Source organism: Pantherophis guttatus, chromosome 4 (genome assembly GCF_059756535.1).
Source record: "Pantherophis guttatus breed Tessera chromosome 4, ASM5975653v1, whole genome shotgun sequence".
Lineage (NCBI taxonomy): Eukaryota > Metazoa > Chordata > Lepidosauria > Squamata > Colubridae > Pantherophis > Pantherophis guttatus.
In genome coordinates this window covers 26,019,852-26,042,141 of record NC_142066.1, presented here as the reverse complement: position 1 = coordinate 26,042,141, position 22,290 = coordinate 26,019,852, and the positions used below count along the sequence as shown (strand labels likewise).

At 39.4% G+C, this 22,290-nt stretch overlaps 2 protein-coding genes across 2 annotated transcripts; one reads left to right on the top strand and one right to left on the bottom strand.

Annotated features, from left to right (window-relative positions):
- Positions 1–653: 653 nt before the first annotated feature.
- Positions 654–12,514, top strand: MYL11 (myosin light chain 11). The gene is made up of 7 exons (XM_034419752.3): positions 654–789; positions 3,712–3,801; positions 10,466–10,541; positions 10,623–10,727; positions 10,817–10,895; positions 11,393–11,441; positions 12,146–12,514. Exons 1-7 carry the CDS (start codon positions 787–789, stop codon positions 12,248–12,250), a joined length of 507 nt encoding a protein of 168 aa, XP_034275643.1. The 5' UTR covers positions 654–786; the 3' UTR covers positions 12,251–12,514.
- Positions 12,515–13,438: 924 nt separating this feature from the next.
- QPRT (quinolinate phosphoribosyltransferase) lies at positions 13,439–22,017 on the bottom strand. The gene is made up of 5 exons (XM_034419751.3): positions 21,977–22,017; positions 18,852–19,085; positions 16,315–16,871; positions 14,712–14,843; positions 13,439–13,997 (listed from the first exon to the last, which is right to left on the bottom strand). The coding sequence occupies exons 3-5, from the start codon at positions 16,864–16,866 to the stop codon at positions 13,776–13,778; spliced, it is 906 nt and encodes a 301-aa protein (XP_034275642.2). The 5' UTR covers positions 16,867–16,871; positions 18,852–19,085; positions 21,977–22,017; the 3' UTR covers positions 13,439–13,775.
- Between the last annotated feature and the right edge of the window lie 273 nt (positions 22,018–22,290).

Genomic DNA, 22,290 nt, shown 5'->3' with positions numbered 1-22,290 from the left:
TATAAATCTTAAGGATACCAGCAAGAAGGTTACAGTCATACAGTCATAAGTGGGAGGAGATGGGTGATAGGAAAATCCATGGAATGGCTTAAATTTCAGAGTAAAAAAGTTGTTTTAAACTTTGCAAATCCTGGTCTATCAAATCTGACAAATTCAAGATCTGTGACATTCTTTGACACATTTTTTAAAAACAATGCAATTTTTAATACCCAGAGTTTTACTGTGATGAATTCTAAATGTGTATGCCTTAAAAGAGATGTTGTATTTGTGTAATTGTTTTTCTTTTGGTTTCTTCTATGGGTCAATTTTTGAGCAAGGAATTATCCCCTGACTGGTTTCATATATTGATCAAAAACATGTTTGCAGAACCATGGTTAATTGATAGATTGGCAAGCCATAATCAAGCAAACCATAATAAGGGGCTTGTGTGGGTTGTGAGCTCATCTTCTTTGGATTTGGAGCTGGGTTACCACTGATCCCCAGAATAATAAAGGTTGTTGAATTATGGACCATCAAACCTAATGGCCTTACTCCCTGTCTCCAAGAAAGGACTTGGCCCTCTTGCGTTCCTCTGGAGTCTATTTCTAGTTACCCCCATCCATCCTCCACCCACCCAAACTTGAAGATGTGACTATAGTTAGCAGTCCCGCCTCCCTCTGAGGGAGCCTATATAACCCCAGGGGAATTCACAGCCAAGTGTCTAGGCTGTTTGCCCTTCTGGCCCCTGGGACATCCCCATCGCATCCACAGCTGCTGTTCACCCATTTACCTGCCCACTGAGAGAACATGGTAAGTGAGGAAAAATAGGGTATGCAGGCAAGAGCGTAGTAGATGTCTAAGGAAATCAGGGGCTATCTCAGTCCAAACTAGTGGAAAATGTATAACACTGAGGGGGAAAAAAAATTTGAATCGTACCTTAATCTGCCTTTTTAAGCCAACCATTGGAATAGGGAATGCTTTTGAAAATATGCTTCCTTTGTCTGATTGATAAAATCAAAAAAAGGAAGGTGTAGAAAGAGGTAAAATTTCTCTACGCATTTTTTTTTAATCCTCCAGTTCAGCTTTTTCTTCTACATATGTGAGTGAATTTTGAGTATTTTCAGTTAGGGTTTTTTAAAATATCTGGACAAGAGGAATATGTGTGTTAAGAGGAAGCCCCTGATTTCCTTAGACATCTACTACGCTCTTGCCTGCATACCCTATTTGGCACTGTTAGAGATACAGGGAGGACTATGAGAACACAAAGGCATCTGTGCTGTTTTGAGATGGGGAAGGAAACTTGGAAAAGCTGAAGGCATGCAGACTATCAAATTATTGTTTATGGGTGATGATTCAACATCTATCGTTCTGTTGCATTTTCTTCACTTTCTAAAATGGATCTGATCTTGCACATGTATCCCATCCCAAGCCTTCTTCCTGCTTAATAATATTTTGCGTTACTTGGCTTTGCGTATTCAATGTTACAGGTGAATCCCTTCAAATCCCTGAATTACTATAATGCTCTTCTTGAATAATACAGCAGGATGTTTTATTACACGTGGAATCTTTTGTTCTTTGCCTTTGCGTATATTTTTTTTCAAAAAGGAACAAAGTGTGGCTGGACAGCTGCTGAGCAGACAGGAGCCTCTGAGTCAGACTCCTCAAGGCACCACAAGATCCAGACAAAGGAAGCTGCAACCTGTCTGGGTTGTTTTTTTGTTTTTTTTTCAAATGAGAAACAAAGAATACACTTTTTAAAAACATTTCCTTCACCCTTGAAGTTTTTTTGTATGCCTGGTGTACTTGAAAGGCCACATCAGATGAAATGTAGGAGTGAGTAAACTCTGTAAGATACATTTTTAGAGCAATCCTTCCAGAACACTCCTATAAATCTGGCCATGGTGAGAAGACAAACTGCAATAGTTGGGACCGTTGAATCTCTCAGGACCTCATTTCTTGATGCTAAAAGATTAGTTTGTCAGCATGCAGATATATATTAACTTTCTCCACCTGAGGCCTCCAGCCTACAATCCCAACCTCTCTAGCCATGCCCCTTTGCCTTGGTATAAGGGTTTCCAAAATGTTACTGGGTTTTTATATCTGGCCAACTAAGTGCGATTAGAGAAGTGAGATGCATTTATTATTTCTAGCCAATACACCAAAGTTTGTACTTTTGCTCTGGTTCAATTCATGGATCTTCAGGTTCTCATTCCATTTTTGCCTTGCCACCCCTGTCCCATCTTTGGCTGTTCCTAGAAGTAACATGCATATCAGTTTTCGGGAATTGAGGATCAAAAAAGAGCCACTCTGTAAAAAGGAGATTCTTGAAATTATCTCCAGATAATCATAGTCATTTTAAATAACTTCCTGTGATGTAGATATATATCCTATATATCCTAATATTATATATAAAATAACTTTGTTCAGAAGGAGGCATAGTTGAGAAGGTTAAGAGAGAAAGAAATTTCATTTTATGTTTTTCTTTTCATGTATGGGTTAAATTTGGGAAACCAACTGGAGTTATTTATATGACTATATTGAATATAGTCCACCCCTTCCCTTCTTTTCTATTAGGTACACCAATTGTGGATTAGTGCTATTTTTTGAAACAGTTGTCATTTATCATCAAATTGAGCTTGTTCATACATGTTTTATTTGCCTGGGCTATCATTTTAAAGGACGTTAAAGGACCCTTGCTTATTATATCAATTAATTACTTATATATTACTTATTAACTTAAAACTTGCAGTGATTTTGGGGAAGATGAAAATTATAATACCCACATGTAACTTAGTTGCCTTAAAGAAAAGATCACCCTCATGGAAATTAGTTGTTACAAATCTGCAATGAAGACTTTGAAAATATGGATTAAACTTTTATCAACTCCATATTTGTATGGAAAGTAAGAATAGATGCTTCTCAAACCAAAGTATACACTTTCTTTAAAATCATGAATATTAATGTTTTGAGTTTTCAGACTTTTGCTATACCAATAAAATTGTTTGTTGGCTTCTCCTTAACGGATTAACCTCTCCCCTCCCTTGTGTTATACAAAACAACACAAAGTAACAATATTTTGAAAATATTAACCTATCATAAAAGGACATTTAAAGGAAGTTTTAATTATTAAGTTAAACTAAATAATATTTTCTGATATTTAGTAAGGTTCCCTGCCCCTGGAGGCAAAAATGTAGAAAACAATGAAGTATGGTTTACATAATCAAATTCAGGAACCTTCAGGATATTGCTTAGAGTCTACTGTAACTGAAGTTGTTTATATGTTTACAAAACCAGACAAATAAGTAACTCTAGAAACTTTGAATGGTGGGAAACCTTTCTTAATAAGATGTTCTCATGTCACTGATGAGTTGATTGCTTACACATTGTCAATAAGGAGAAAATACATCAGGATAAAGCAGGACTGATTTGTGTCACATTTCAAGAGGGAAAGGTACTAAGCTATGAATCAGTTCTACAATTTAAGTTGAAGGATAATTCATTTAATCGTAAAGGGGAAGCTGTGACTAGGTAACGTATGTATTTCCTTAATCAATGATGTCTGTGCTAGGACTTGGAGGACTCAGTACTACTGGTTCACTCCTGGTTTTTTTCATTCATCTAGTTTCAACTTTGAATAGAGACTCTCGCCTATAAAAGTGGAAGGCTTGGTTGCCCTAGATAAGGATGCAGTGAGCTGGCTGATCTTGAATGCCCATCCTTCTTCTCTTACAGGCACCCAAGAAGGCAAAGAGAAGGGCAGCAGAAGGAAGCTCCAATGTCTTCTCCATGTTTGACCAAACACAGATCCAGGAGTTTAAAGAGGTAAGAACAAGGACAAAGGTGGACATGGGGAAGCGTATCATCCATTAGGAAATATCACAAATATAGTGATGCCATTAAAGGAGGACTTTGGAGTAAATTAATGGATCCCAATGAGCATTGTCCAGGAGTACCATCCAAAACTGACATGTTAGGAGAGTTTTGACTACATCACGGAATATATAGGAATGAATTTTAAGAACAAAGCTTCTTGTACTCGTCACAGACTCGCAGAGTCTGTCTTCCCTTTGAAAAACATTGCTGACTAATCACAGAAATTTTGGCTGTTATAATAGAATCTAATTAAATGTTTCAGGTGAGTCTGTTTTACATATGCAGGCAGGTCCAGTTCAGTGTACCCCAATGTATTGTATGAATCCTAGCTACATTTTCTCAACTTCAGCAGAAGTGACTAAATATAAAAGGTCTAGATAAGTTACAGAGGAGTTTTTTAAAACATAATTTACCTCAAGAATCCATATGTGGGTATCAGTTCATGTATGGGTTTGGTGGTGGTTTGATTTGAGTATGAATCTTTACAAAAATAGGGATTTGTTCCTGAAATTATGCCCATCAAACGGGCTCACCATTCATTAATTTTCATTTCCTTTGCCTTTTATATAGTTCTATTAGTTGTTGAACATGTTGAATGCTTCTAAGTTTTAAAGACATTTTCCTAATTTTGTGGTCCATTCCAATGTGTTGAATTACAGCTTCCATTGTTCACAGATAGAATGGTTGTTGATTGGGAATAATGGGTTTTATTTTTTGCCACATCTGAGGTGCCACCTTGAGGAAGGCTATTGTGAAGAACATTCTGGAGAGGAAAAGTGAAAATCTATAGATATTACAAGGTGGACCAACCTTTTCAAAAATGTTCTTCTGTCTCCCTATGATATCTACTGTAGGTTGAATACTAGCTTATTTTTGTTTTCTTCAGTAAGTCAAAATTAAGCAAGCCATCAATTCTCGTGATATGTAAAACAGGATAAAAATTGGATTTGCAGACCATGAGTAATGGCTTATGATGTGTAAACATGGCCATATTTTGGAAGAGCCAAAATAATGAGCAACTATGAGTGTATCTTTCACAAAATCCTATCTTGGAGCTTAGAACCTATTAACTATGCATGGAAGATCAGCTTTTTATCAGCTATTAAAGTTGCTTTTCCTTTCCCAAGGGTAATTGCAGGTTATTTTCCTTAGGACACTTGTTCTTTAAATTAATTTGGACTTTGAATAAAAATTCCCACCTATAAATGTGAGAGAGAGGACCAGCTTTCCATATGGAGATATTCTCTTCTTACCACTTAAATTCTTAATCTTCATTTCAGAGGAGCATTTTTTGCCCTTTGGCAGGCAGTAGACCTCCACACACACACCACCCCAAAGTTGATGGTGTTTCCTTTCCAAGACCCTTGCAATGCAGCAGGGTCTATTTTGGGTGAAGGAGGACTGAGTAAAGAGGTGACATCTGTGCTTGGATGAAGCAAATGGCAGAGCCTTACAAGGAGATCTTTGGAAACCCATTCTGGCTGGCTAGTTTGGGGGGAGGAGGAAGAGACGAGAAGCCTCCTGATTTCTATAAAAAATGAAGCCTGAAGGTCTTTCAGTCTTAAAATATTGATTAACTATAAAGGAGACCAAAGCTACATTAGAAGTAGAGTTAGTAGCAAACTATGTATCATAGCAGCTCCTTCGGATTTTCTTCTTTTTCCTGCAACCTACATTATGTTTGTGCGTCTTTATTTTTTGAGGGCCTCCTGCTTTTAAAAATATGAGAGGACAGATCAGTTCTTGCAATGTGCATATTTATTTAATTGTATGTGTCAACTGCCCTTCCTTCAGAAAACCCAAAGAATGAGATTTGCCTTCTTTCTCCCCTTCTTCTTGTTACTTTCTCCACAAGCATGCTGTGAGTGGTAATACTGAAGATCACCTATAGAACTTTGTGGCAAGATGGAACCCATCTCCCCTTAGTCTTCAGGTGCTTCTGGTGGGCTCTTGCATTGTGCAATAATTCTGATGTAATCATGGAATTTCAGAAGGACTAGGTGATGATTTCCTTCATTTTAGTTCTTTTGCCCTTCCTACTATTCCTTCTGCCATTTTTATGTTTCCCATAATTTGCTAAGGGTGGAAAGATTACATTTCTACTTGGTGGAGGTAGAATCCACTGAGCAGATCCGTGATGGAAACACAGTTTCTTAGTCTTTGGTCCCAGAGCCGCAGGTTTATACTGCTGAAATCTATAGGCATTGGTTGACATTTTTTAAATGAAATTAAATTGGCCCATACAATAGATGAGTATCTAATCCAGAACTGCAACTCCCATTATAGGAATGGTGTGAATTTAAGTAACATCATGAGAGGGCATGAAGTTTGGGAAGATTGCTTGAATACGGGCTAGCAGAAGTAACAATCTTGATATTTAGATCTAGGGATACCAGATCTGGATGGACATTTACTGGATGGTAGGAAGGGATTTTTTTTTTTTAAAAAAAAACCTAATTATTTAAAATTAACCACCAGGCATCAGGGTTTTTGCGGCCCAGGTTAATCCTGGGTTCAGCTACTCATTTCTCCTCGGCCAATTTGCTTCTTCGGGGATCAATCAACTGCTTTTTGAGCTCTGCCTTTGTTGAATTCCATCCTAGACTGAATCTCTTTGGAGAGATCCTGCCATCTGGAACAGTGAAGAGGATGAACTGATGATTCGACTCAGGATGAAGTTGTGTATGATACATAGTATTTTTCTAGCTAGAATATTTTTTAGACTTTTGTGAGAAACAGGGTAGGTTTGCCATCAAGATTTCTGGACAGCCTTGGTTGTCTTTGCTTTGATTCAGAATATCCTTTTATGCTTTTGTACTTAGAATGTAATTTCCTCAGAGTAGAGGATCTTTCTTGCCCTTATTCAGCAAGTGCTGAGTAAAAGGCAACTGGCCTGCTTTTTCCTTGAGGAAGAAGAAGAAGAAAATGTTTCGCTTCTCATCCAAGAAGCTTCATCAGATGTGATGGTGGGGGGCATTGCATCACTCGCCATCACAAGTAATGAGAAATGAAACATTTTCTTCTTTTTTCCTCAAGGAAGAAACAGTCCAGTTGCCTTTTGAAAAAGCACCTTTGAGATAACTATGACCTGGATGACTGAGAATCTCCACAGACAAGTGCTGAGTACATTGCTGACACTGGGGTGCTGATGTTACATTAGCTCTCTTGGCTTCCACACAAAGTAGTGAGGACCTTTCCTTTGTTTGTGTGTGTATGGTTGGGTGGTGGTGGGGGAAGATGAGCTGGAAAAGCTTCCTGAGGTACTTATCCAGCCAACATCCAAATTACAAGATTAGATAGTTGAGATGATGCAACTTCCACTCCATCTATTATTTATTCTCTGCAAGTTTATATTTTCCCCCTTCTTCCACAGCATAGAGAATCCATATTGCTCTTCAGACCAGGGCTGAATTCACACAACATGTTGAGCCTGAAAATCTGAGAAACAAGCCCAGTTTTTGTTCATACACTGCTTTTCGAGTAGTACTTTAGCTTGGTTTATTGGACTTTGGGATACAAAAAAAAGTGAAATTTGAAATACAGGCTGGTTGTAGATTATACATTTTGACTTTCTTGTACCGTAAATGGTAGCCACTCTACTATGTTTGCACGACATAGCAAACATTACACTTGGATTAAGAGCCTCATCTCTCAGATGGCAAGGACTTGCCTGACAGGATAGGCTTTTTGACTGAGTTTGTCCTGCCAATGCCGCCCTTTTCAATTTGCTAAATTCTAGCATTTCATTTTTATTTGGAAAGAGATAGGCACATAGCATTTAGCAAGAAAGAAAGAAAGAAAAAAAAAAGGAGGGGAGGGAGGAGTGAATTCCATCAGTGCCTGCCAGCCTTTGGAGATCTCATCAACAGCCTCTTCAGAATGTACCACCTGTCCCCTTAGGGAGGGCTTGGGGTTTAATATGAGACAGTTTAAGGTTGTACAGATTCCTGGCAGAAGTGAAGAAGGATATCAAATGACAGGTGTTTCCAGGGCACAGCTGCAGAAAAGGGAGGAGGGAGAGGAGGGTTGTACTAACTGGAGTTAACCCATGTCTTCCTATAATGAATTGCTAGATAAGCAGACAACTAGACAAACCACTGAAGTCTTTTTTTATATCCAGTCCAAAATGTTTATTAAAATACTTTAATTTAAATTGACCAGTAAATCTACTGAGGGCTAAAGAACTAATATCAGTGTCTTGAAATATACACAAACATAAGTGAGCTACTATTTTGTGTCTGGGATTCAGTGGCAGCTAATTAATTTTTCGTTCCCATCTTATCTGATCTCTAGAATGAGGTTCTTCCTGAGATCCAGATAGGGTCCACTTCTCTCTGTTATATAGAAAAGCCATGAAGATCCTTGGTTCTTCACCCAGGCCTTGGCCAAAGGAAGGGAGATCCCTCACTTTATCACGCTTCTCGTCTTTTAAGTTTTATTGATTTTATTGTAATTTGTTTGAGTGTTAAGGACCTTCCAGAGTTGTTGAGTGCCCGGTGGCATACGAGTTTAACTGTTCATGATGAAGATGATTTTACCAAAATCACTAATAGATCTTTTTTTTGGCTCTATATGGTTATTATACAATACATTAATCCAAATTAAATAAAAGTATATCTTATTGTGATACCAAATCCAGCTGGATTTGTGTATCACAATAAGCTATACTTTTATTTAATTTGGATTAATGTATTGTATGAATCTAGCTCTTGCAATTGAGTCAACACAATTTGTGCCTTGATGTTGCATGCATGTAGCCAAAGATGATTCTTTAGAAGCTCCCTTAGCATAATAACCAGCTTTGTCAACAATACTGTATTTTTCACTGATTTATTTCTTGAGCTTTTGCTGTTACGATGTGTATTTGGAATCAAAGCTGTATCCAGTTTGCATTGCTGAAGGCCAGAAGGGCTTTGCACAAAATACTGGGAAGAGAGAGGGATACAGAAGTTATTTGTCATTCAAAATCCCACAATTATTTCTCCTGCCTATTATACACCAATTTTCACAGCCAGAATCTTTTCTACTGCAAGTTGAAATATTCTTTCTAAAAGGATGTTTGTGCCAGACTAAAGGTGGCATTCCATATGGCTCAGCCATAAGGATGGTTGTGCTGTGAAATGGAAAAAAATTACATACTGTTACGATAATTCAAGTGTAGGCTTTTATGTAGCTTTCCACTTATATATCACCTATATAATTATTAAGTAATAAACATAGGTAGATATATACATTCAAGAACCATATATGTTGCAGATTGTACAAATTGTCCATTCATACATGTTCTTTTGTTAACCCAGTTTAAGAACAGATAATGTTGGGTTCTCAATTTAGAGTTGGGGTACAGTTCTGGCAGGCTTCCATCACTGATCACATTAACTAACAGCAATAAGAATGGAAACTCTCAGATATCTAGAAGATCACTAATTCCTGATCCCTGCTTTAATTAATTAAAACTTGATGAATACATTTGAATTTAAATGAATTAAAGCCATGAATTGCATCTAGAAAAAGCACTGCAGCTGAGGGTATCCACAAGGGACAAGTCCAAAGCAGGCAAGCTGGTCATTGTGATCGAAGTCCCACCCTTTTGTTCTACAAAGAGGCAGGGTTCAGTCATGACATCACAACTGCCTATCTTTCCGCCTACCCCATGTTGCTGGTTTTGTCCATTGGCTGCTATCCAAAACAATGATCAAAACAATTTCATCACAGGTTTCCCCTGCTGTGGGTTAATTACATGCCACTTGATATGAAGTGATGGCAAGTGATGAACCAGTTCACAGAAAAGCAGAAAAAGCTTTCTTGCTCCTCTTAAGAAATGAAGGCCTCTACTTTACTAAGTTGTGACAACATAACACATATATAGTTATGAGTATGACTATGTATGCCAGTGGGTCTCAACCTTCCTAATGCCGCGACCCTTTAATACAGTTCCTCATGTTGTGGTGACCCCCAACCATAAAATTATTCCTAAAACCATTGAAAATATGTGTTTTCCGATGGTCTTAGGTGACCCCTGTGAAAGGATCATTTGACCCCCAAAGGGGTCCCGTCCCACAGGTTGAGAACCACTGATTTATGCTAATAAGGAGAATATTTGTAGCTCAGGATTGACATGAGGGATCCTTTGGGCTTGCTTGTTTTCTTGCAGACATTTCATTATCAAACTAGATAAGCACTCCTTACTACCACTGATTATGTTTGTTTGTTACTTAGATATTATTTAATAAAACGTCTCCAAGAAAACAAGGAAACTCAGAGACCCCTCACGTCAACCCTGAGCTACAAATATTCTCCTTTATTAGCATACATAGTCAGTTTAGATGTGTGTTGAGAGTGGATAGGTTTAAATCCAAAAGCTATTATAAAGTAGTTAGTTTGCCATTTTGAGATCCTGGCAACTGTTCATTTTGGTAGGACAGGGAGAGGAAGGTGAATTTTCTAGAGCCCAAACATGTTGGTTTCATGTATTATGCTATGCTATAATGTGGTTTCTTTAGTTTTTGCTTGGTGTAGCAGTTGGACCAAGCCATTGTGAATAGCTCAACAACCCCGTTTAATGTAATGTATGAACTTGGTTAATGTATTTCTTTCTGTCCTGGCTTCTTAGGCCTTCACTGTTATTGACCAGAACAGAGATGGCATCATTGACAAGGAGGACCTGCGAGATACATTTGCTGCTATGGGTAAGAAAAAAGAAAGCTGGATGGATGATCAGACCCTTAAATCAAATCCTCAGCAGTTAAACTTTCTTCCTTTCTGTGTAGGTCGCCTGAATGTGAAGAATGAGGAGTTAGAATCCATGATCAAGGAGGCCAGTGGCCCCATCAACTTCACTGTCTTCCTCACCATGTTTGGGGAGAAGCTGAAGGGTGAGTGAGTCTCTTTTTCTTCTCAGTCTTCTTCTATGACAGATAACCTGTTCCAGCATCTCACTACTCTTCCTGTCTTATCTCATCAGGTGCTGATCCCGAGGACGTCATCATTGGTGCCTTCAAAGTTTTGGACCCCGAGGGCAAGGGGACTGTCAAGAAGAAATTGTGAGTGTTTACCTCCCATTTCACTTCCAGCAGAAGCATTGAATCCATTAAAAGTCTGTGGAGATTCTCAGACATCCAAAGGTGCTTTTTCAGGAGGCAAGTGGCCTTTCTTGTTTTTTCTTTTGAAGACGTTTCGCTTCTCATCCAAGAAGCTTCTTCAGCCCTGACAGGATAGTGGGGAATCCTGTCAGAGCTGAAGAAATTTCTTGGATGACAAGCGGAATGTCTTCAAAAGAAAAAACAAGAAAGGCCACTTGCCTCCTGAAAAAGCACCTTTGGGACACTGAATTCGTTCAGACCTAAATCTAAAATGGCTGTTACTAGGTTCCCATTATCTCCTCCTCCATGTTGTAGGCACTTCGCAATATTCCTCCTGATTAATTGCTTAAGCAACCCATATCTTGCCATGAAATTATATTCTAGATGACAGTTGGATCAGAAGTCACATATATTTAGGGCCTTTGTCACATACCATGTTTCTCCTTGTCTTGCTATAGCTTGGAAGAACTCTTGACTACCCAGTGTGACCGGTTCACTCAAGAAGAGGTAAGAAAATTTCTTTGCATCCTGCTCATGTCCCATTCTTTTCTTTATTCGATTTAAGAGTCCCCTAGCCCAGATCTTTTACTTCAGTGTTATTTTTCCGTGTTGTCAACAATTCAATCTAAAATCTGTAGAACTAGGAGAAAAGGAGAAAAGATAATCTGGATATACTGTATTGATTTCATTGAATCATTACATTAATTTTAAATATATATGAGGTCAGTCTAAGGCCAGAGTCAATGCTGAACTTTTTTTTCAACTTAATAAGATTCTTCCAAGGATTGCATAGCACTTTATTCTGTTACCACAGAATAAAAACAGATATTAACACTCACATTCTCTTTGCACATAAATCAGCTTAACCACAGCGAGCAAAACCATACTTGAAAATCAGAAACTGAGGGGATTAGGCCAGGAAAAAAATCTATAACAATCTACATTGTTCTCTTTTAACACAAATCCAAATCCTGAATAGCACATTAAACAAAGCGTTTATGAGATATCCTTCTTTTGTTAGCCAGCCACAGCTCTTCTTGTGCAGTGCCAACAAGCACGATCATCCTCTTTCATGGCTAAGGAGCTGGCTGAGGAATTCTGGGAGTTGAAGTCCACTAGTCTAAAGTTGATTTAGACTGACAATTCAAAATATTGAAAGTCATCAGCTGCAATCCTATCACTTCTCAACATAAATCTTCTCTTTCTGGCAGATCAAGAACATGTGGCACGCTTTCCCTCCAGATGTAGCTGGCAATGTTGACTACAAGAACATCTGCTATGTCATCACACACGGAGAAGACAAAGAAGGGGAATAAAACCTGATATTTTTTTTCACCCTTGCTTTGTGGGGAAATCCACCTAGACACTCCCAGGCTGGGGAATTTCATTTATGCTGGTCCCTGATGATCCACAATTTTGTAACCAAACAACAAACATCTCAATCTGTTATTTATTATCTTATGGGGAGAAAAATTATGCCCCCCAAAAAACCGACCCTATTCACTACAACTAGATTTAACCTAACTGGGACTTCACACCATCAAATGTCTTAATAAAAATGAGGACAGCTCTATTTCTAATGCCCTTGTTTTCACAGTCTGCTTGTCTGCTCAGGCCACAGAATATTAGCACAGATCCAAATGGTGCCCCTATTCCCATTTCTAAAACTAATTTAGCTTCAGGTTCTGAATGTGATTGTTTTTCTTTCTTTTAGCACTGCGATCATTAATTAATTAACTCAGGGTTTTTAGTGTGGCCAGTACAATTGTTAGAAAATAGTTTTGAGACACATCCTTAGTACTATTTTAAATGATCATTCCTTCTTCTATAAAAGAAAGAGACAAGATCACCTCTTATGTTGCTAGTACTAGAGACTCATCTAAAGGAAAGAATGTCTGCTTCTGGATTCAGAACAAGTTGTTTTTAATCTATAATTCAATTTAAAGAGTTATTTGATTAAAATAGGCTAATTAATCATGTAAAATTTTTAAACTCAGGTAGCAGGCCTAATATTGCTTCACTTACACATTTATTTTTATAAATAAATGGCTTCACAAAGGTTGCCACAATTTTAAGGAAGAGGAAGCCACTGCGGGGATTCATCAGAGAATTAGATTTGAGACTCTAAAGTTTCAACTCAAATTCATTGTGTCTGGAAGAAAATTCCAGGAAGCCTTCAGCTACGTCTGGTTGTGATTTGCCCTGGAAAGTGTGTAATAGTGCTGAGGAATGCAATAGACTAATAGGTGAGATGTGACGAAGATAGAAAGTACCACAATTTGGCTAAGTGCAAGGTTGGACAACTCAGAGATTGGACATAACGTACAGATGCATGCCAACTCTGGGAAAACAAGGTGTGGAAGATGAGAGCAAAGCTGATGTTGCTGGCCATGACAACTTTGACAAATGACAATGGAACAACTAATTTTTTTTAAAAAGGTTTATTTGGCCAGCTTAATGAAATTGATTGCAGCAGACATGCAAGGCACAGATTAAGAGAAAGTGGGAAGGAAATGACATACATTTTATTGCAGTAAAAAATCACATATGCTGAAGAAGTTATGACAGCAAACCCAGTTGCCCTCCCTTCAACCTTGATGCTGGTTCTGTTCCAATGATCCTGTGAAAGAAAATAATCCTTTAAAAAAAATCCCTAGGGAGGTTTTACCAAGCAAACCCTGTACGAGAAATTTCCCCTGTCTTCCAGACATTTTGGAGTACAACTCCCATCATCTTAGATCAGCACAGTTAATAAGCAGCAGATACAAATCAGCCCCTGTTACCTGTTCAACTACCCAATTCCCAAATATTTTAATGGGACTGGCTGGCTATCCTATCGGCTCAGAAAACGAAATTGCGCAGTGACGGCTTGGGAGTTTGATCCCGGCTGATTTTGAGGGAGAAATCTACCACTTTGGCTGATTGGGTGAGGCAACCCAGGGAGATCACATCAATATTGGGCCCCACAAAACGTGACACATTCTCCTCAGTGATTCCTCCACTAGCTTCAATGGTGACACGGGGAAAGGAGGCCTTTATGGTGCTGGCTGTAGGATGCAAATCCTGCAGAAGAAGATAAAGAGAGATGAGCAAGAGGACGAGGGAAACCAAACCTTTGCAGTCTTATGATGATATCTATCAGACTTATGAATATATATAGAAATGAGATCCAAATTGGGTGCAAGCCAAGTGAGGGAATAGTCCCACATGATACAAGATTGTTTTTTTTTAAATACACAACATGTAATCTGGGGTCCTGAAGGCCTCTCCAGAAGCAGAACCTTCACAAATCATGTTTTGTTCAAGGGTGGAAGATGCCCACGTCAAAGCTTTGTCCACATTGGAAGTGTGACCAGCTTTACTGTAAACATGTTTAACCAGCTTTACTGTAAACTGTAAACTGTAAACATGTTTGTATGCCATGTTTCACTGTGTAAATCCCTTCAAAGAATTTCTGTCATGTGTAGTGACACATACATATTCTAAATAAATAATACAATTAAACCAAACCCTGCAGCAACCTAATTCCTGTTTCCAGGAAATGGCAGCTGGTTATAATTTGGGGAAAACAAAGATTTCAAAAGGAAGATGCAATCTTGAGTCTGATGATTTTAAAGCAGCCCTCTTAACAATCTTTGAAACTATTTTAGCTTCCAAATGTCAATATTCCAACCATAATCAATGCAAAAGAACCAAACCATTGTTATTTTTTTAAATAAGAAAATCAGTCATAAATTTTAGTTTCTAGTTCTGCCCCATCTTCTCTCAGCCAAATACCTCAGGAGCAAAGTTGTCCAGCATGATAATATCAGCGCCACACCCTGATGCTTCAAGAGCTTCTTCTAAGGAGCCACACTCCACTTCTATTTTCAGGGCAAAGCCACCAACCCGCCGGGCGTTGTGAACTGCCTGTGTGATTGCAAACATTGTGAGATTGGCAGTGGTCCAGGTTATATATCGATGCCTGCAGAAGGTTGAGCTAACCTTAGGGATACTCATGCCAGCCATTTGGCTGGATCCTCCATGAAAAGATCTCCTATAGAAGATACACCTTAGGACAGCTGGTCTCTTATACTGGGTCCTTTGAGGGCCTCTATCAGGCCTGCTTAAACCTGTATGCAGATTCTAATTCTGCAAACCAGAGTTTCTCAACCTTGGCGACTTTAAGACGTGTGGACTTCAACTCAGAATTCCCCAGCCAGCTTCAAATTCTGGGAGTTGAAGTCCATGCATCTTAAAGTCACCAAGGTTGGGATACCCTGCTGCAAACAATCCCAGCCAACAAAAGGAGATTATTTTTTTTAAAAAAAACTTTAAAATAATTCTCTCCTTTATTTCCAAAGGTGCAATCAATTTGCAACAATTTAAATTAAATTATTAATAAAATATAAAAACAGTATAACAGCAAAAGGGTCCTACCAGGTCAAAAAAGCCAAAATGATTCTGAATCTGTCCATTGTTGTTTGTGAAACTATAGTCTATAGCTCAATGTAATTTTTAATCTAGATAACAAGTGATGGTTAACAAAATTGAGGTGTACACCCCCTCACTACATTATCACATAGCACATATAATAATGCAAAACTGAATGAAGATTGCAACCAATGCTGATTTTAAGATGAACACCAATTTAATGAATAATACAGAGCGTTTAAATTTACTTTTTTTTTTTGGTAAATCTGATTCTATATTGGATTTAGGCATTTCTTTTAAAGGTTGATTTATATATCAACCTGAAAGGGCCTGGTGGCTCAGCAGACTGATAGCATTGTGATTAACACCAGCTGTCTGCAATTACTGTAAGTTCGAATCTCACCAGGCTCAAGGTTGACTCAGCCTTCCATCCTTTCTAAGGTAGGTAAATTGAGGACCCAGTTTGTGGGGGCAATAAGCTGATTTTGTATAAATATACAAAAGTATGAAGGCTATTGCTTAACGCATTGTAAGCCGCCCTGAGTCTCCGGAGAAGGGCGGCATATAAATCAAATTAAAATAAATAAATAAATATCAAAGCTGGACTGCCACACTCATGTTCAACCCCTAGGTGGCAGTAGAAAGATACGGGAAAACCTTGATTTTCGCCCTCCCCAGGTTTCAGAGGCTTCCTTGGAGCCTGGGGAGGGTGAAAACAGCTTCCCCCGCCCCCCCGCTCCCAGAGGCCCTCCAGAGGCCAGAAACAGCCCATTTCCTGATTTCTGGTGGGCCCAAAAGGCCCGAAAATCAGCTGGCCGGCACGTGCCTGTGCACTGGAGGTGAGCTAGAGCAATGCTTGCATGCTCATAGATATGGCTCCACGTGCCACCTAGTCATCATGGATTTAGATGGTTGCAGGCTATACAATCATTGTATAATATAAACACCTTTGTTTTTGTGTACTCACTTGTGTAATACTGCCAGAGGCCCAGACATGGTTGTCCTTCAACATGATGAGGCTTCCCAGATCATAGCGGTGACAGGAGGATCCCCCAACTAGAAGTGCATATTTTTCTGGGAGACGGAACCCCGGCGTGGTCTTCCTTGTCCCAGCAACCTCTCCGTGCCACCCAGCTTCCTGTGCTTCCCGACAAGCTTTTGCTGCTGATGTGGCAACACCACTACAGCGTCCCAGACAGTTCAAAGCTACTCGCTCGCCCAGCAAGAGGTCATTGGCACGCCCGCGGACTTCAGCCACTCGGGTGACGGGTTCAACCCAGGTTCCTTCGGTTTGGAGCCACTCCACCGAGCAGCCGACTTCAGCAAAGATAGCTTCGAAGAATGGGAAACCGGCTAAGACTCCAGGAGATTTGCAGAAGAGCACAGCACACACTTGATGGTTGCCTACAGTGTAGCCACCATAGTCAAAGCTGGGAGCATCTTCTTGCAACCAATCTCGGGCGAGTTGACGCAATCGGGCAGCAGGGAGAAGGTGTGAGAGGTTTGGGTGGGAAGCCATGATGACTAAAAGAAAACCACAAGGATGTTGGCCAAGTTGTAGTACCAGACAATAAGGTAGTCTTGGATTTACAACAGCTCATTTAGTGGCTGTTTGAAGTTACAATGGCACTGAACAAAGTGACTTATGACCATTTTATAACCATTGCAGCATCCCCATGGTCAGGTGGTCAAAATTCAAACACTTGGCAACTGACTCATATTTGGGGTGGTTGCAATGTCCCAGAGGTCATGGGATCCCATTTTTTCCGGATTCACTTAACAACCATGTTACTAATTTTAGCAACTGGGGTGATTTGTTTAACAACTGCGTCAAGAAAGGTCGTAAAATGGGGCAAAACTCACTTAACAAATAGCTCACTTAGCAACGGAAATGTTGGGCTCATTTGTGGTCAAGCCGAGGACAAGCTGTGCAGGCAGTCCTCGACTTATGACTGCAATTAAGATCAGAATTCCCATTGTTAAGCAAGGCACTCACTTGCTAAGTGAGTTGGGCCAGATTTCACAATCTTTTTTGCCATGATTGTTATTAAGCAAATATTGTTGGTTATTGCTGGCTGAGACCGAGTACAGCATAAGGAGTGTATATATTATCTCTGTTACAATTCTTAACTGTTCCCCATACAAGAATGGTGAAAACTAACTTTGAAATTAAGGGGGACAGTTCAAAGGCACTTGGGGTCAAGGGCAACTGGGAAATTGCACGTCATTGTGCAACCACAGGGATGGGCCGGGCTGGCTTCAGAACTCCAGAAGGCACACAAATTCCATGATTCTCACTTCCAATTTCTAGGCTCAAATTTTAAGATACCTACCAAACACTCAATTGGCTTCCTATACCTTTTAAGAGTGTGGCTCAAAAGGCAAGTGTGTATTCGTAGTCCTTGACTTATGACCATTCATTTAACGAATGAATGTTCAAAGTTACGAGGGCGCTGAAAAGTTACAACCGGTCCTTGGACTTAGAACCACCACAGCATCGCCATGGTGATGTCATCAGAATTGGGGTGTTGGGAAACAGCATGTACAAACAACAGTTGCAGTATCCTGGGATCACGTGATTTCCCATCGTTGACTTCCTTGGAGGCTTCTGACAACCAACGTCAATGGGAAAGAGAATTTGCTTAACAATTGCATAAGTCACTTAATGACCATGGTGATTCACTTAACAACCATGTCAAAAAAAGGCCATAAAATCAGGCACGGCTCACTTAATGATCACACCATGTAGTGACAGACATTCTAGTCAAAATTGCAGTCATAATGTGAGGACTATCTATACGGTGATACTATCCTTCTTACTCTGGGAATCCCACTTCAGAATTCCTCATAAACATTTCTGATTCAAATCAATTTTACAGAAATATTCTAAGTTTCCAGTTCTTTTTCATCCAAAATGAATTAAAGCTCAGATGCGTTAGTCCCAGTAATTCCCATTGCACAGAGAAGCCTGAATCAATGCTGTAATGTTAGTGTCAGGAAAAGTTAAGAATACACAGATTAACAATTAGGAAGCTTGCTCTGTAATTCCTCACTTATTAACTGAACATTAAAAAGTTAACAGCATTGTACCTTTTGGAAGATTTTTCCTCAAAAAGGGCAACAAAGACATGTATCAATTTTACCTCCTAAAGAAATGGGCACTTAATTCTACTATTCCCCCCTTAAAAGATAAGCAACCTCTGGGAAGATTTGCAACCTCTGCCAATTTGGAGCCACTTCTCAATGGGCATGATCAAATCTTAAAGCAGCCCAAGACAACCCATTAAACGTATGAAACCTCCCCCAAGCAAATAAAGAAACATAAAATTTCAAGAAAACTATTGTATTTCGGGTTCCTTGCCAGGAAAAAGGAGATCAAGTAAAGCAGCGGTGTGGTCCTTTTGCTACTTCTTGAACTTCATTTTACATTGATCAACCCTGCTCTTTATTTCTCTCCAGATCCCACTCGTGGCAAACTAAAAGAAGGGGGGCCCAGCTGCTCACCTGAAGGTCTGATCTGGCCTTCCTGGTATCGTCCGCTCTGTAGTCTTTTCTCTTGTCCAACTGGTTCTACGAAGTAAATTTTTGGAATTCCTGGGAGGTGGGAGGCTCTGTGGTGAGGGGTGGGATTAGAACTCTGATGATTCTTTTTGGCACTTTGGACCTTGGCTGTTGTAATCTAAACAAATCCCACAGCAACTGGAGATCCAGACTCAGGCAGCTCAATTGACAAAGTTCCTTTGTGGGCATAAAAAGATTTTAAGTTCTATTAGCCACATAAAGGGACAAAAGAACTTTACAACACTCCTGTCAAGGAGCAATTATTGGAAATCGGTTGCACATCAGTGGAGATTTCAAAGACACCCAGATAAATTGCCAATCCTAATATATTTCCTTGTGGGGGAAAATCCAGCTGAATTTTGCACATGTTGTTATACAAACAGGGTCAAAAATCAGGTGCCTGTAGTGCCTCTTTTTAACTATCCTTACAATTTTGAAAAGGAATATAACAGCAAAAGATGTTAATTGATGTTAAATTATATTTCTAAATTATGGGATGTCATTTTATGAAGAGTACTGGGGCTTGCAAAGAAAATAAACTTACAAAGATGGAAAGAAAGTCAGATTCCTGATGTTTAGGAATGGATTCGAGATGTTACTGATTTTTGAAATGTCATTATATTCTAAAAATGAAAAGATGAAATGGTGTATTTTTATATGTGGTGGATTTAATAGTAAGATTAAGTATTACATTCAGCTAGATGAATATTTATTTATTTTTCAGTTTCTATAGCCGCCCATCTCAAGCAGTGACTCTGGGCAATTAAAGCAGTGACTCTTACAATTAAAAAAAATATATCAAAATTAAAATGCTAAAAACATTTTATAATAAAAACAAAAGAAATATATCCTAACACTATGTGGATCTTATTACTTTTTGCTGTTGTTTTATTGTTTTATATTAATCACTTTAAGTATGTAGATTTTTTATACTATATAATCATTAATATACTTTGTGCCTTGATATTTTTAAAATTAAAACTCTATAAGCCAAAGTAAGAAAAAACACAATAGGCCCATTTATTGTGTAAAATTTTTACCGTACTGCAGCCAAAGCATCTCAACTTAATTCAAAGTAGCTTCTTCAGTTTGGACTCCAATACTTATTTACCTGGGATAAATCCAGTGGTGACATCTAAAATTTGTTACTACCGGTTCTGTGGCTGTGGCTTGGTGGTGGTGGGTAATGTGACTGGGTGGGCGTGGCCAATTTTTTTTACTTTTAAAACCATTTTTTACATGTAAAACCATGTAAAAAATGCTTTCAAAAGGCTCTGACGATCCCAGCTGAGTTGCCAGATCGGCAGACAACTCAGCTGGAATCGTCAGAGCTTGGCTCGTCAGAGGCATTTAAAAGAAAAAAAGCCTCTGATGTTCACGCGGCTCAGTTGGGCATGGGGGGCGGGGGCAGGGATTTTTGCTACCGGTTCTCCGAACTGCCCACCATCACTACCTACTCGCCCGAGCTGGTCCGAACTGGGAGCATTTCACCCCTGGATAAATCCCTTGGAAGTTGATTGGAATTCCATATTGAAAACCTCTCAATGGAGCTGGTCTGTTGGCTCAGACTCTGATAACTGAAGCTGAAGTCAAAATACAAACAGATAATCCCAAACTTGAGCAACTGTTTCTGGAAAGGAACTCCCACAGAATTGTCCTCTACAATACATGGAACTCACTTTTCCCCACACTTTAACTGGCTCTGCTTGTTGTACTTGCAGGACCACTGTAGCATGGGAAAATTAAGTAATTAGTGTATTTCAAGTCAACCTTGGCAACTTTTAACATAACAGAATAACAGAGTTGGAAGGGATGTTGGAGGTCCTCTAGTCCAACCCCTGAGGCAGGAAACCCTATCATTTCAGACAAGTGGTTGTCCAATCTCTGTTTAAAAACCTCCAGTGTTAGAGCATTCACAAATTCTGGAGTCAAGTCGTTCCACTGATTAATTGTTCTAACTGTAAGGAAATTTCTCCTTAGTTTTAGGTTGCTTCTCTTCTTGATTAATTTCCATTGCTTCTGCTTTGGAGAATAGGTTCAGCACTATCTTCTTTTTATTAAACTCGACAGACTCAATTCCTGCAATCGTTCTTCACGTTTTAGCCTTCAGTCGCCTAATCACCTTTGTTGCTCTTCTCTGCACTCTTTGTGTGAACATGCTGGCTGGGGAATTCTGGGAGTTGAAGTCCACACATCTTAACACTGCCAAGTTTGAGAAACACTGGCCTAGATAAACCTGTATGCTTGGTTGCTATTAAAAGCATGACAACTGGCCCCGAGCCAATCTACAATAGAGGATCACAAACCAGATCTCAGCCATGGCACGTTGTATCAATCTGGCTTGCTGGTTAGAAATAGCTCAGCCAGGATATTTTGCCTGGGGATCATGGGAGTTGATTTGTAAGTACCTGATCAAAATCTCCCCAATTTCGTCTGGTGAAAGATAAAAGTTTCCAGGTTGAGCTTAATCCTGATGACTTTGTGGCCACATTAGGATTTTTTTTTTAAATAATACAGTCTTCTTTGGGCCTTTTTCTAGGACATTTTCCAGCTTCACCCAGGAGGATGAAGCTAAGGTGTCTTACACTGCAGTGCTGAAATCTGTATGAGATTTATCTGATCTATCCCAGGTCCACAGAGTTCAAAACATGCAGGACAGTGGTGGGTTGCTACCAGTTCACCCCGGATCAGGTGAACCGGTAGCAGCAGCAGCGGGAGGCTCCACCCAGACGTCTCTGTTCATGCGCAGATGCCCGTGTGCGCCCACGAGCGAACCAGTAGCGCTGTTTTTTGAAACCCACTACTGATGCAGGATCTCAGTAACAAAAAGAAAGAAAAGGAAAAAATGAATTACTCACACCCAACACACCATTCAGGAATTGAGGACAACAACACTCCCAATATTGCTGATCTACAACTCCCAGCAACCCCCAGGCTCGGACCTGCTTTCAGGGGATGTTGGGAGTTGTAGATCAACAATAATAGGAATTTCAGAGGTTGATCAACCCACAGCACCAGTTAACTAACATCTGATAGTCTCAGCTCTCCTCAAAATGCAAGTGCCGTACCTGGGGATCCCACATCACCTTGATGTTGACTTCCCTTCCTCTGTTACTAGTTGTTAAGAAAAGGAAACTTTAATTATTTTATTGAAATCGACACTTCTTTGGAGAGGGCAATTCAGCCTGCAGGGTTCCTATGGACTAGCTATATGGGATGGCTGTAATTTGTTTTATAGGGAACTAACTTCCAATAGAAGAAAATTAATAAGTGAACTAAACTTTTATTTTCCTCCCCACTTGAATGTATAAGAACCAGGGTTTTTTTTCTTGATAAACTGAAAGTTTCCAAAAGATCTCCCCATCAGGCAGGTTGGATAAAT